At 43.1% G+C, this 14,828-nt stretch overlaps 1 protein-coding gene across 1 annotated transcript; it reads right to left on the bottom strand.

The window, feature by feature from the left end:
- Positions 1–258: 258 nt before the first annotated feature.
- SPMIP10 (sperm microtubule inner protein 10) lies at positions 259–12,924 on the bottom strand. Its single transcript, XM_068246785.1, has 3 exons — positions 12,477–12,924; positions 10,185–10,293; positions 259–654 (listed from the first exon to the last, which is right to left on the bottom strand). Exons 1-3 carry the CDS (start codon positions 12,611–12,613, stop codon positions 436–438), a joined length of 465 nt encoding a protein of 154 aa, XP_068102886.1. The 5' UTR covers positions 12,614–12,924; the 3' UTR covers positions 259–435.
- Between the last annotated feature and the right edge of the window lie 1,904 nt (positions 12,925–14,828).

Raw genomic sequence — 14,828 nt, 5'->3', positions numbered from 1 at the left:
CTTCACAGCAACTGTCTAATTAAGGGTTTCCTCATTAGAAGCAGACAATGATAGGTAATTTACACTTTATACGGAATTCCAGGAAGACTGGCTAACAGACAATCCCATATGTTACAGTCAAAAAATGAAGGAAATATGTTCCTGTTATCCTTAATATCATCAGCACCTCAATATATCTCCACACTAGGTAAGTAACTTTTTTTTTCCTTGGGTTCACTTTCACTGGGGTCTCTGTACAAAATAATGTAACAAAATATATGGGTTATAAAATTGTTTTTATTGACTCCATAAATAATAAAATTGACGCAGAAGCACACACACAATGGGAAATAGTGATCACGACAGACTATGGAACAAAGAGACTGCATAGAGTTACATAAGTTGACATGCTTAGTGTTGTACTCAGTGGAAACACGGTGTGTGCTTGTGTCACTATTACTGAGGTCCCAGCATTCTGCTTCTCTGGTTAATCATGTAGCTGTTGTATCTGGAGAGGGGGGAGTGCAGTGGTAAATCTGTTGTCGGCATTTGTGATGAGATTTTCATCTTCTCCAAAACCAGGTGACGCATTTCTCCATGACACCGTCTTTCTCTATTCTCCAGAAACAGGCTCTCCTCCTGGGGGCCTCTGTGCACCTCTGCTAGATCTGCATGCTACAGGGAAAGGGGATTAGTCATTCCCAGAGAAATAACAAAGACTGACAAGTCAAGTCATAAGATACTCAGCTGAGATAGGACTGCAGATACAAGACTCTCCTGAAAATAAACCCTAGCATGGTTCTTCAGGATTTTTGAGGATGATCAAAGCCCTACTTCAAAAATAAGCCCTAGTTCCAATTCATAGCAAAGTCATTATAAATCGTGTCTAGGCAGATGGAATACATGTAAAAAAAGTAAAAGCAGTTTGCAATAGAATACAGCAGGACATGGAGACCCTTCAGCAAGGAAAGCAGATGCCCTTAAAAGAATTGCACTAATATTACCCCACAAGACTCAAAACAATAATGCTGGTTTCACTGTGGAAACCAGCGGTAGCGGTGGGATGCGATCTGACCCTGGCTGGGGGGACCGATCCTGCAGTGCTGGGTCCCCCCAGCCAGGGCACTATCTGCACGGATAGTACAGATTGTAGTCCCAGTGAAACCGGAAGTGCTTGGTCTCGCCGGGACTACAATCTGTACTATCAAGCGGCTCCAAGCTCCGGGGTGTCACCAGCCGGGACCGAGGAGCTTGTAGAGCCGTACTGCTGGACTTTACTCTGGACAGAACTCTGTCTGGACTCCCCCACTCTCCTGCTGAGGATACGTGAGTCCTAAGTATCTGCATTAATAGTGCACCATCGCGGAGTAATTGATTAAAAAAACTATAACAGACGCAAGCAAGAACTGTGGATGCAAATAGCCACTGGAACAGTGTCACCTATATTGATATGATATCTGGTGGATTTTTGTGCTATTTTTATGGAAATGTTTTACTATATTTTAAAGCTGACAGTATATATATATATATATATATATATATATATATATATATATACATACATGCAACAAACTTTACACTATTTTTGTCACGCTGCCACAACAGGTGAAAAGAGTTTCTGAGCTGCCATAGAAGCACACTCTGTGGGAACAATGATCTGTTCATATACAGGCGGCATTTGAGGGCTGGCTTTTGTGCAGAGGATCAGACCATAGAGGAATGGTTCAGTGTGAAAGCTGCAATTATGTGTGGTGAGGTCAGCAGACTCTATCATAAGCCTGGAAGACCGTGATGAAAATATCTTATTGTGTATTTATTATTTTAATAAATGTTTCATATAATTGATTGAAGTATACAGAAAATGTATTCAGGCGCAGGAGGACATAAATTAAAATTGTATTGCTAGAATCGGTGGGGATAGAGCAACCCCATAGTTCTTCCTGAAGCCTACCATTTAAAGCAAAATTGAAGCGCCACAATTAAAAATAGATCTTCCCCCTAAATTGGCCCTAGAGTACAAGAGCCATATATGTATGGTAGGAATTAGATTGTGAGCTCCTCTGAGGGACAGTTAGTGACTAGACTATATATACTCAGTAAAAGCGATGTGGAAGATGCCGGCGCTATATAAATACAAAATAATAATAATATATAAACATGATTGAGAAACACCACTGCCTTCTCTAGGCCTGAGATCAGACTAAGGTGAAGCACATAACTATCCTGTCCTCTGACAATACTGTTTGCTGTATGCACAATATTGCAATAAAAATAGCATAATTACAGATGATGCCAGTTTAAGTTATACCCAGTGTAGTGAAATATGGCAGATATAAAGTAGTTGATTGACATACAAATGCCCTACCCTCCATAGACATGTTGTGGCTTGCATCTTTCCATGAATATATGCAAGCTTTTAAGAAGACCAATACTGTATTGGGCAGGAGCATAAATATTATTCATGGGCCCTCCAGCAAAACCCTGCTGGTGTAACCCCCCACCCCCCCCCCCGCAAAACCTTCCATCCTCTCCCCTGCCTCCCCCCCCAAAAAAAAATTGCAGTATGAGGAAGCCTCCCCCCAGATATAGCAGAGCAGAGGCAGCAAAGCATGACACTTTACCTGCTTCAGGCGGTGGGACAGGTCCTTACTGCTGTTTCAGTGCAGTTCCCCACCATGCAGCCTATCTCCTTGCGGCTCCCATCCCTGCATGTCAGGTGACAAGCATCAGGAGCCGCAAGGTAATAGGCTGCATGGCGCGTGGATACATACACTGAAGAGAGAAGTAAAGACCTGTTCCGCTGCCAGAACCGGTGAAAGTGTCACACTCTGCTGCCGATGCTCTGCATGTAAGCACAGGAGCGGGCCCCTTAGCCCCCCTGGGGATTGTGGGGGCTATTGTTACGCTACTGGTTACTGGTATTAGGTAAAACTGATTACCACGCTTGATAAAAAGCACCGAATAAGGGGCTATCCAGAACTGATTCCTGATGAGATCTACAATGGCACAATGGAATTGTATATTGAGGCCTTGCTTAGCATCCTCCTCATAGTGGTGTTTGCTAGTCATGTGCTTATGCTTTGTTGCTTGACTTGTATACCTACTGATATTAGCAGAATACTTCACCTTACTGTGATCCCTTAAACAGCTGATTGTTTCTAAAACTGTCACCAGAATGACCATTAACTGTCATTTTAAGTGACAATTATAGAATGTCATCTGAGGACAGACAAATATCTCAGCATTCTTTGTAACCTCCTCATTTGTGTCCACTGTTCCTTTCTGATAAATAGCCTGGTGATTATGTTGGGAACCCCCTTTGATGCAGCTGAAATGTAGCTTTAATGAGCCTATTCTGAGGGGCTGAAAATGGGAGAATAATTACCCAGCCGGCAGAGCTGATAGCAGCGCTGTCACTGGACATGGTTAATAAGCAGCACATGCTACTGACAGGCTTTGTTTCTGTTCTAAGCAGCGCTATTGTCTACACAGCACATGATGAAATCTATGTCTGCCTGCCTTTGTGATTGCATGTCTAAGCCCTATTTAAAATATGCATCATTTATTAGCTAATTACATGCAGTGTGTATCACACGTCGGAAATGATGTTTACACAGCCGTTATGGGATTGTATCCTCAGAAATACATTACCCGGCCAAAATGTATACACACTGATTATTTGTACAGAAAGGAATATTTGTAACCAGTGTAAGTTGCTATACACCCTTGTATGCAGTGTAATGTAGTAGACTATATAACCTTGCACAGGCCTATGCCCGCCCCTGATACAACCTTGTATGTACTGTAACCTACTATACTAACCTTATGCAGGGTAACTTATTATACTAATCTTATGAAGTGTAATTTACTATGCTATGTAGCCTTGTATGAGGAGTAACTTACTATATTATAAAACCTTGTATGCAGGGTAACTTATTATACTAACCTTATGAAGTGTAATTTACTATACTATACAGCCTTGTATGAGGAGTAACTTACTATATTATAAAACCTTGTATGCAGGGTAACTTATTACTAACCTTATGCAGAGTAATTTACTATACTATACAGCCTTGTATGAGGAGTAAATTACTATATTATAAAACCTTGTATGCAGGGTAACTTATTACTAACCTTATGCAGAGTAATTTACTATACTATACAGCCTTGTATGAGGAGTAACTTACTATATTATAAAACCTTGTATGCAGGGTAACTTATTACTAACCTTATGCAGAGTAATTTACTATACTATACAGCCTTGTATGAGGAGTAACTTACTATATTATAAAACCTTGTATGCAGGGTAACTTATTACTAACCTTATGCAGAGTAATTTACTATACTATACAGCCTTGTATGAGGAGTAACTTACTATATTATAAAACCTTGTTTGCAGTCTAACTTACTATACTAATTTTATGCAGTGTAAATTACTATACTATACAGCTTTGTATGAGGAGTAACTTACTACATTATAAATCCTTGCATGCAGGGTAACTTATTATACTAACCTTATGCAGAATAATTTACTATACTATACAGCCTTGTATGAGGAGTAACTTACTATATTATAAAACCTTGTTTGCAGTCTAACTTACTATACTAATTGTATGCAGTGTAAATTACTATACTATACAGCCTTGTATGCAGTGTAACTTATATTATAAAATCTTGAATGTAGTGTAACTTACTATACTAATCAGTGGTGTAGCTAAGGAGCTGTGGGTCCCGATGCAATTTTTACATTGCCCCCCTAAGCACTCTATACATAACAATTGATATGGCGCACCAAAACCTGCCAATGACAACTACAGTGTCAGAGGTGCAAGAAGGGGATGGGGAGCAGTTTGTTAATGATTACTGCTATTCAAAGCATCTATTGAAGTGATTATTATGAGCACAGGACCAGTAGAAAGCTAATACTGCAGTTGAGGGAGGGCCTTTAGGGGCCCCTCTGGCTCAAGATCGCAACCTCGCACCCCCTATTGCTACGCCCCTGATACTAATCTTATTCAGTGTATATTATAAAACCTTGAATCTAGTGTAAAGTACCATACTATACAACCTTATGTGCAGTGTTTGTACTATACTATTTAACCTTGTGTGCAGTGTAACTTACTATACCATACAACTTTCTACTCAGATTCACCTACTATAGTGGACGACATTTTTTTTACTGAGTAGAATTCAGCAGAATGAATTTAAATGAGTAGCCCAAATGGGCATTTCTGTAGTGCTTGTTTAAAACAAACCCGCCTACTGTAAACAAGGTCATTCTAACAGACCAAATGATGAGTCTGTCAAAATGATTGCATGTCAAAATGATTACTCAGTCCAGAGATACAGTATGACCAAGTGATACGTACATTTTACTTTTACCTGTGAGAGCTGACTTGGCCCCTCTCACCCACTCCCAGATCTTCCATTGTGATGGGTGACTTCAGGGATTGATGGGGAGCTCTGGACATGAACTCATGTTACCTACAGTTTGATTAAACCACTTGCGTACCAGCAGTCTCTGGCCCGTTAAGGAGCAGAGACTGCTGGTACTAAAAAAAACGGGGCTTAGCGGCAAATCGCCGCACCGATTCGCCGCTCTCGCCAGTCACGTCGCTCATCCGTCACCGCATGTCCCTCAATCAATGTGAGCCAATGTGATTGGCTCACAGTGATCGTAAGGTCAGGAGCCAATGAAATCAGCTCCTGACCAGCTCACAGAGCTCTGGCGTCATAGCGACAGCAGAGCGAGGGGCCTGCAGCGAGGGAGAGATCGACGGGAGTGGCGGGTCCACGCGGCACAGTAATTAAAGTCTACGCCCTAGCAGGAATAAGCAGCAACAAACAGGGCTTAGATTACAATTACCACGGTCCGGAAGTAGTTAAAGCAATCTGTACTTCTGAAACAGATGATTACGTTGGTATGAAGATAACTTGATCCCCACTTTAAAATTTTTTTAGAACTGCAATTCCCCAGTTGTCATGACTGATATTCAGAAAGCAAACCATGTTCCTACCTATTCACATCTGCAGGTACAGGTAGTCTGTTGCGTTAAATAAGACCAGTGGCCCTACCTGTGCTTATGAAAAAACTTTATTGGTACAAAATTGTATGCAGTCATATGCGACTCGGTTTCCCTCAATAAAAACACTTAAAAACACCAAGGAATGGGAGGGAGCGCTCCTTCACAATTAATTCCACCAATCGCCATTAGGTTACTGCAGCAGGCGATCGCCCGACCTGAGTCTATGCAGATCGCCCCTGCCACCAATATGGTCTGATTGTCTGTGGACCCACCACCGACGCACACCACAGAGGCCTCAAAAAGCAGCTGCAGGTACCGCCAAGCGTACTTCAAAAATACTGAGCTCAGATCTTTCTTTCTTCTTGATTACTGTAGACACCTTTAGGCAAACTGACTGTGTGCAGTCACACTTGCTGGTCTGTGTGTAATAGTCCAGATCACCATACTGTTGTCTGTCTCTATATGGCTTAAATACTGAAGCATAATGCTCCCCTTGTATTTCCTTGAATTCCTACCCGTGGCAACCTGTGAACCAGCCCTGTGTCAAAATACAGTCTATGATCCTCAAGGTGCTCAGCTACCCCGTAGGGCTGTAACAGTTTGACTCACGGCTCCTTATACTTGACCGCCCGACAGTGTTCCCCTGCTGTCCCGATCAGAAGTCATGTGGCTCTGTCCGTTCCTTAGCCTGCTCCAGCCTGTCAGGCGAGCTCATGCCAGTTATCCCACCGCCAACCGACTTGATCGCTCCACGCCGTGCACGGCGGCTTGCCGCGTCTCAGGGTCTGTTCGTCCAGCGTCCGGGGGTCACGTGAGCGCTCACTCCCATTCCGACTCCTCCCACTGACGCGTTTCGCCCCTCCCACCGGGGCTTTCTCAAAGTGTTAGAGGCTTGTGTCTTGCGTCAGCGCTAGTCCTCTTATTCATGAGCAGGGCCGAGCCAGTTTTTGGGAACCTCCCCCTCCACTTCCAAACACCACTCTGGTCCTTCGTTTTAAACAGCAATTAGACAAAATCTTATATATTCTCGGGCATTCATGCCTCTTCTTTGTCACTCTTATAGCTATACACTTAGTAGTCTATTTAGCCGTTTTTCTCGTATCATACCATCTCCTTTCATGGCAGGCAGTGTGTTATCCCTGCACCGCAACTCCTTAAAGATACAGTACACCTTCTCTCAGTTAGGGGCTTGGTTCACTCAACTTTGTATTCTTTTCCTTGTTAGCACTTTAATTAACACAACCTGTGGATCTCAACGCAAAGGCATAGTTCACACTTTTCTTTCCATGGCGTATTATTCATCCAAATAATTTTATTCTTTCTCCTTTTTTTTTTTTTTTTTTTTTTTTTTTTTCTGTGTTTGTTTAATTATTCCATTGTTCCTTTTGGCTGCTAGATGGTGCTGAAGACAATAGTCACCTTTAGTGATTATTTGAAAGTTGAAGCAATCTACTACATTACAGCTACTGTCCTGCAGAGGTAAGTGTGGACAGATAATTGGAAACGTTAGGGATGTGATGAGTGGTTGAAGGGAAACAACTTGGATAGATGACATAAGCACACCTATCCTTTAAAGCAGGAATGTTAAACTCCATTCCTTAAGGGCCAAGGTCCTCACACATTTTTGGCACAACTCAAATCAATTGATGAAACTGGATCAGGAAAGGTGGGGTTCATCATGTGGAACACATTGCTCCATTTGTCAGGCCATCCTAAACACTGGCATGGATATGGACCTCAAGGCCTGGAGTTTGACACCTTTGCTTCAAAGTGTATTGGTGAGCACTAAGAAGATAAACCTGCAGAAGAACACAGACCTCCCCAGGAAGGCTCTACATTGTCTTCAATTCTGCATCTACTTTACAGCGTGTTCACAGCTGTGAAATGTTCCTTTTCATGTGAATCAGCTCTTCCTCTAGTCAAGGTACAGATACAGTAAGTGTATTGAAACTTTGTATGTATCCTCAGCACACTCCTTAAAGAGAACCTGTACTGAGAGGGATATGGATATTTCCTTTTAATCAATACCAGTTGCCTGGCAGTCCTGATCGCTTTGGCTGAAGTAGTGGCTGAATCAAACACCTGAAACAAGCATGCAGCTAATCCAGTCTGACTTCAGTCAGAGCACCTGATCTGCATGCTGGTTCAGGGGCTGTGGCTGAAAGCATTGGAAACACAGGATCAGCAGGAGAGTCAGGCAACTGGTATTATTTTAAAAGGAAAAATCCATCTCCATCTCAGTTTAGGTTCTTTTTAAAGGGACTCCGAGCAGTGCAGTAACTATGGAAAGATGCATACCACTTTGAAGCTCTCTTTCTCCTCTTTCTATTGATATATAAACCGCCACCCTACGCCTTTTAGTTTTCGATATTTTCGTGATCGAAATTGCAGCCGCCATCTTGGATTCCTTATTCAGCATTGTATTATGCCGGACGACACTTTCCCCAGTGTCGGCAGCTCCATTCAGTGCAATGCAATGAAATACAAGGAACCCAGGGGGATATAATTACAAACATCATGCCGGTAGGTGTGAGGATATAATTAATTAGTTGTGGATATGCTTAAAGGCATACCCACAAGCACTGCTCGGAGTCCCTTTAACTTTCCATAGGACCTGTTGCCTTAAAGTAAAACCTAGTTCTACCACCATTAAAATAGGGTTGTGCCCTGATGTCAATGTCTGTTCGCTGTGCTCAAGAAATAGAAGGAAGACCTAGGACCTGGATTAAAACAGCAGGATTGCTTTATTGCATTACATGTAGTACCAAAGTAATGGCAGTGTGACGTTTCCTGGTTCCTGGACCCAGGAGATCACACTGACTCGATTGGTACGTTTTTTATTGTACAAATCGGACAGTACAGATTCTCTTTAATGTGTTTAGTACATTGTTCCATCTACATTCCCATTGTAATAACATAGCTCTGGGGTCACTTCCTTCCTGGAGAGCCAACTTTTCGAACAGGCAGCACCACATGTCACTTATGTCCATATTCCATGCAGTGCCTCCAAAAGGAGAATCAAATTTAATGGATTGATCTTTGTTATTGTTTGGACCTTTCCCCAAGGTGTCGTGGTTTCTGGTTGGACTCCCTGGTCTACATTGAATGAAGTTGATTGGATTGAGTACAAGGTGCCAACCTTTGCATCTCGCTGTGCCCATGAGCCTAAGTGTGGCTTGGTGGAAGATGGGCCCCACCCTGCATCTACCCAATTTGAGTACCTGGGTGAAGAAGCATGCATTATAAGTATAGAACTCACTGATACATGCTGCATGCACAACATCAGTGATTTTTGTGCCCCACCTCCACGAAACAGAATGGATGCCTGGTGTCCACCAAGCCTGGCGCATGAAATCTGTAATCATACAGGGCAAAGAAAACAGACTACTTATTATTAGAGGGCACAATGGTGTGTCACTAATACTGTATAGAAATGTAGTAGTATTTCACTTTAAGGATGTGGTGGACCTCTTGGAATATGTTGGATGTCCTGTACCCCTACATCAGTGCCAAAAAAAGATATCTGTAAAATAAATAAGGCCGGGGCACAAGCGGGAGCCTTCCTGAGGAGTAAAGTATTGTTCATTTTAACAATGTCCAGAGTTTCACATTAAAATATACCTGTAGCAAAAAAGTGTCTCAAATGGGTATTTACCTAGGTTGTAGGAGGCATCTGGATAATACAGAGGCTTGCCCCATCCCCCTCCTCCTCGCGATTTCAGCACTGGGACCCCCTGAAGCCCGTCAATGAGGGCTTGTTGATGGAGCTTGGCCACACTTTGCATATGGCTTGCGCCTGCACACTAGCGTGGAGCCAAAGCTCAAGTGGCGGCTCTGAGCTCTTGGGGGGTCCCACGCTGGAACGGCGAGCAGGAGGGGACAGGGAAGGCCTCTGGAGGGTCCAGACTCCAGGTGTTTTTCTCTACTGAGGTAAGTGTCTATATTTTTCTTCTACATTTCACAAGCTTGCTTTACATTCTAGTTTTCCTAAGCCAAGAAAGCCAACCCCTTTTTAAGTTAATACAAACAGGTTCAAGTTTGAACAAAAGAATCTGGTTGCAAAAGAGCTGCTAATCATAGCGGTTGGAAGATTCTTGTGGCAAAGATTAATTAAATTATATTTACAAACCACAACAATTTGTCAGACTCCCTGTCTTGAATTGTTCTTCACTTGCTTACCCTGAGAATGAGCTTTCTATTAACCATGTCTTGTTTCCAGGGCATCACGTAGCGTTTAGGGATGATTGGGTGTCTTCTGGAGAACTCAGGGACATGTGAATGCACTAGTCTGCAGAATAAATTGAAACAGAAATTCACAAACAGTAAAAACATTTTGTTCATAGCTGTGTACAGACAGCATGTGTTTCTGAAAAGGGACAACTGTCATGAGAGAAGTATAGAGGTTGCACTCTTTATTCCTTAAAGATAAATACCAATTGCTTGTTATGAAGAGTTATTGATTTGTTTGGGAAATTTCTTCAAGAAGCAGCAAGACAATAATGACGCTGGCTTAATCCCTGACATTATCTGCTAGTGATTATTATCAAGGGCCAGGGTTACCATGGAGCCATACTTGGCAATAGACCACACCCCTGAGCACCCTAGGGACCCTAAACAGTTGTTTCTTAGTTCTGCACAAAGCAGGATGTAAAAATACTGCATCTCCACTCATCTCCATATCTTCCACGGTTTACTAAAATAAATTAATTCCACAGGGAGGCAGGAACCTACACATCCATAGGGATGCTCAGTTTAAAGCGATCAGTCCCAACTCAGTGCTGATAGTTATGCAAGGCAAGTTTCACTGTGAGACATGCAGCACTTCAGTGTTTTGGTCAGTGAAATAACAATTTAACACAGGTATATCTATGTAATAAAGCTTGCTTAAATACTAGAAATATAAAGAGATGATTTGATAAAGAAGGATGTTTCTTAAGGGCAGAGAATATACACTTGCTTAGTCTGTACAGTGGTCAGGGCACAGATCTGCATGCTTAGTGCAGCAAGTACTGTACTATGAAGAAGGGAGGGAGATGCCAGCAGGAGATGCTGTTGGGGAATACCATAGTTATCAGCTGAAAAACTACCATGTGGCTAACTGCTGTTCCTTAGTAGGGTCCGTTACAGAGGATGGGGGTAGCTGTATAGACAGTAGCTTTTCACCAAGTCTAATCATAACTGATCAGTTCAGCAACATAAACTCTTTGTATGTTTACATTCAGCATTTTCTTAAAAAAAATAATTTTTGGGATGGCGGCCCTCCATAGATCACTCAACAGGAGATGCTGTGGAGGAATACCATAGCGGTCGGCCGAGAAAGTACACTGTGGCTATTTGGTTGCAGAAGTTTGGGGACAATAGTAGACAAAAGACCCAGAACATTTACATTGTGTTTTTCTCCCGACAGACTCAAAGTGCCAGAGCTGCAGCCACTAAGGCATGCTCTATAGGCAATAGCAGTGTTAGGGAGTCTTGCCCAAGGTCTCCTCACTGAATAGGTGCTGGCTTACTGAACAGGAAGAGCCAAGATTAGAACCCAGGTCTCCTGTGTCAGAGGCAGAGCCCTTAACCAGTACACTACCTAGCCACTAGTACAAGACATAATGGTGCCCATTATCGGTACAATCTCCTGAAAGATTGACCATATGATCAATTAGATCGGTTACCGTTTATAGTGCCGATCCATGACAAATTTCTATCCAAATATCCGAACAATTTTAGGGCTGGTGCACACCGAGCGGCTTTTTCAGCGTTTCTGCAGCCGCTTGCGGCTGCGGATCCGCTTGGTCAATGTATCTCAATGGGGTGGTGCACACCAGAGCGGGAGGCGTTTTGCAGAAACGAAAAATGCCTGGGTGAGGCATTTTTTGGATTGTGGATGCGTTTCTGCCTCAATGTTAAGTATAGGAAAAACGCAAACCGCTCTGAAAAACGGCACTTCAGAGCGGTTTTGCAGGCGTTTTTGTTACAGTAGCTGTTCAGTAACAGCTTTACTGTAACAATACAGGAAATCTACTACACCAAAACCGCTAGACAAAACCGCAAAACGCTAGCTGAAACGCTACAGAAAAATAACAAAATGTGTTTCAAAATCTGCTAGCATTTTGCGGATCTGCTAGCGGGTTTTGGTGTGCACCGGGCTTTAGTCTGATCGGATAGCTTATAATGTTCCCCTTTATTGGTGGGCCCAAACTATCAACTCCGATCAGTCGCAATGATCGTGTCAGACAGTCAATCATTCGTGAAGTTGGATTGTTAATGAGCATCTTTGGACTTATGCCTGATTCAAATGTAAATATGGTAATCATTTCAAGAGAAACAAGTCTAATAACTGCATCCTTGCACTTCAAACATATTTATCAAACAATAACAGTTTCATATGAGCCCTTCAGATGAAAACTAAAGTGAAAGAATTTAAGTATATTAAAATGTTGGGTTTTTTTGGTAAATAAATCTATGGTAGCTAGTTACCCTTTAATGTCGGTGATGGTTGCTACAGAGTTCATGGCTTCAGGTTTCCGGCTACTTTCAGGTAATTGCTTCACACTGCTCTGCTCTTCTGCTGAGGACTGCGGCCGCACATCCATTAGTACAGAATGGCTTTCCATGCTATTAATATATTACATAGGCCACATTAATATTAGTTTGATGTCTCTGCCGTCATCACTGCATGTTTGCTGAGAGCTTGTACTCCGCTGTGCCCTGTATTCCAGTAATCTTTCACCCCTGTCTTCAGATCCTGAATGGACGTCTTTCTATCTCCAGATTAGGAATTGAAATTGTTAATTCACATGAGTGATAGATGATCTTAACTTTTTGTTTAATGTCTTCCTGGCTTTCTGAAATGTGCATCACTCCCCTGCCTGTTCTCTCTGGCCACCAGGACTCCTTGCTGGCACTGGCTGACAAGTTGTTCCTCCTCCCCTTAGTTACTGTAACCGTGATCAACCAGGTTGTTTACAATATACGTGCGCTCACCTGCACAGAGCTGTGAGTTTTGGAAGGTCATTTGTTTCCTAATCGCACGCCATTCACTGAACTGAAGTTACTCTAGGAAGCTTTAATTTTGTTTTTGAATTGACTTTAAACGTATTTCCAAATCAATCCTGGCATTTAGCAAAATCTCTCTTGCAGCTGCATAGCTCCATGAAGCTCTGTTAAAGTGGACCCAAATTAAAAATACAAGATTTCAGGAATAAAATCTATTTTCTAAATTATAATAATAAATAGCAGCCTTTTTTCAGCTGCATGATGACAAATATAAAATATTTTACATTTATTGGAGAAACCCCTCCCTTCCTTTCATATTGCCGGGACAAAGGGCCGTTTCACATTACAAAACGCGGACGGCCACGCATGTGGAACGCAACGCGTACAAACGCACGCCATCCGCGTTGGTATGCGTTGCGTGGCTGATACCATCACTGAAAGGTGAATGGGACAGCCGCGCATTTTTGCAAAATCTGCATGCAGCATGCGTTCCTGGACCGCACAGGTCCGGAACGCATGCAGTGTGAACATCAGACAGTGCACTCTATGCACGGTCTGATGTCGTGCGTGTCTGGCCACCCGCACGCGTTTCCAAAACGCGGCTGGAAACGCGTGCAGTCTGAACGGGCTCAAAATCCGGCAAACTGGTGGAGTAGATGGTATCCAGCAAAGGAGGAATTGCTAATGGCTGCCACCTGTATAACCCTAGTTATGCAAAGAGGAGGGTGAAAAGCAGTCACTGAAATGCTCATAGGCTTGAAGGAGTGTTTATTTATCTTTGTATGTGTCAGAGTGGTGCAACTAAATATTTTGAACAAAAAAAAAAAAGTTTGGTTTGGGTCCGCTTTAATGCATTACTAATTTTATCTCTATCTTAAAATACCGCCATGTCACTCCTGTTATTTACATTACAAAAATGACAGTAACATCTGCACTGGGATAATAAGGAGTGAAAAGTTAAAAACTTACAGCCAGGAAGAGGGGCCTTTGAAAGTAGTGAGAATAACAGGGATCAGCATGCACTGTAGCTAGTTTACTGTCAGGGTAGGGTCACACTTATGGCTGCGGGAAAACAAATGCCTTTTCCCGCGGCCGAATCAGAACACTTGGCTGACTGTCGGCAAAGGGGAATCACATGCCTTGTGTGATAAAAAGCATAAAAAGTAACATTTTTTTTCTCTCCTTGGTGGAAAACCACACAATGCTCCCAGTGCACTGCGATTGTGCATTGGGAAGCATTATGTGTGTTTTTGCGGGCATTTTCACGTTGTGGAAAACGTCTGTGATTTTTGCCAAGTGTGACCATAGCCTCAGAACAGTATTGGCACACAGGGCGAGAGAGGCTCCAGGCTCAGGGCACAGTGTAGGAGGGGGAGCACAACTCACTCAGCTATCATTCTCCTATTGTGTTTGAAGCAGAAATAAATAGGAAAAGGGGATACATGGCAGTGACTGCAAGCCAGATAACTAGAGATTAACCACTTGATGACCCAGCCTTTACCCCCCCTTAAGGACCAGCGCTGATTTTGCTGATCTGTGCTGGGTGGGCTCTACAGCCCCCAGCACAGATCAAACACCAGGCAGAGAGACCAGATCGCCCCCCTTTTTTCCCCACTAGGGGGATGATATGCTGGGGGGGTCTGATCGCTCCTGCCTGCGTGTGGCTGGCGGGGGCACCTCAAAGCCCCCTCCACCGCAGGATTCCCCCTCTCCCTCTCCTCCCTCCCTTCCCCAGAGACCGGAGGCTGCACAGGAACGGATCTGTCCTGTGCAGCCTCTAACAGGCTCCTGCCTGTCATGTGACAGCGATCCCCGGCCGCTGATTGGCCGGAG

The sequence above is a fragment of the Hyperolius riggenbachi genome, chromosome 1, assembly GCF_040937935.1.
Source record: "Hyperolius riggenbachi isolate aHypRig1 chromosome 1, aHypRig1.pri, whole genome shotgun sequence".
Lineage (NCBI taxonomy): Eukaryota > Metazoa > Chordata > Amphibia > Anura > Hyperoliidae > Hyperolius > Hyperolius riggenbachi.
This window is presented reverse-complemented; position numbering and strand designations above follow the sequence as displayed.

Coding starts and splice junctions, on each gene's coding strand:
- SPMIP10 (XM_068246785.1), bottom strand. CDS start 12,613: ATGGAAAGCCATTCTGTACTAATGGATGTGCGGCCGCAGTCCTCAGCA. Junction 10,294..12,476: donor ACCATCACCGACATTAAAGG/GTAACTAGCTAC, acceptor TTTATTCTGCAG/ACTAGTGCATTCACATGTCC. Junction 655..10,184: donor ATAGAAAGCTCATTCTCAGG/GTAAGCAAGTGA, acceptor CTTTCCCTGTAG/CATGCAGATCTAGCAGAGGT.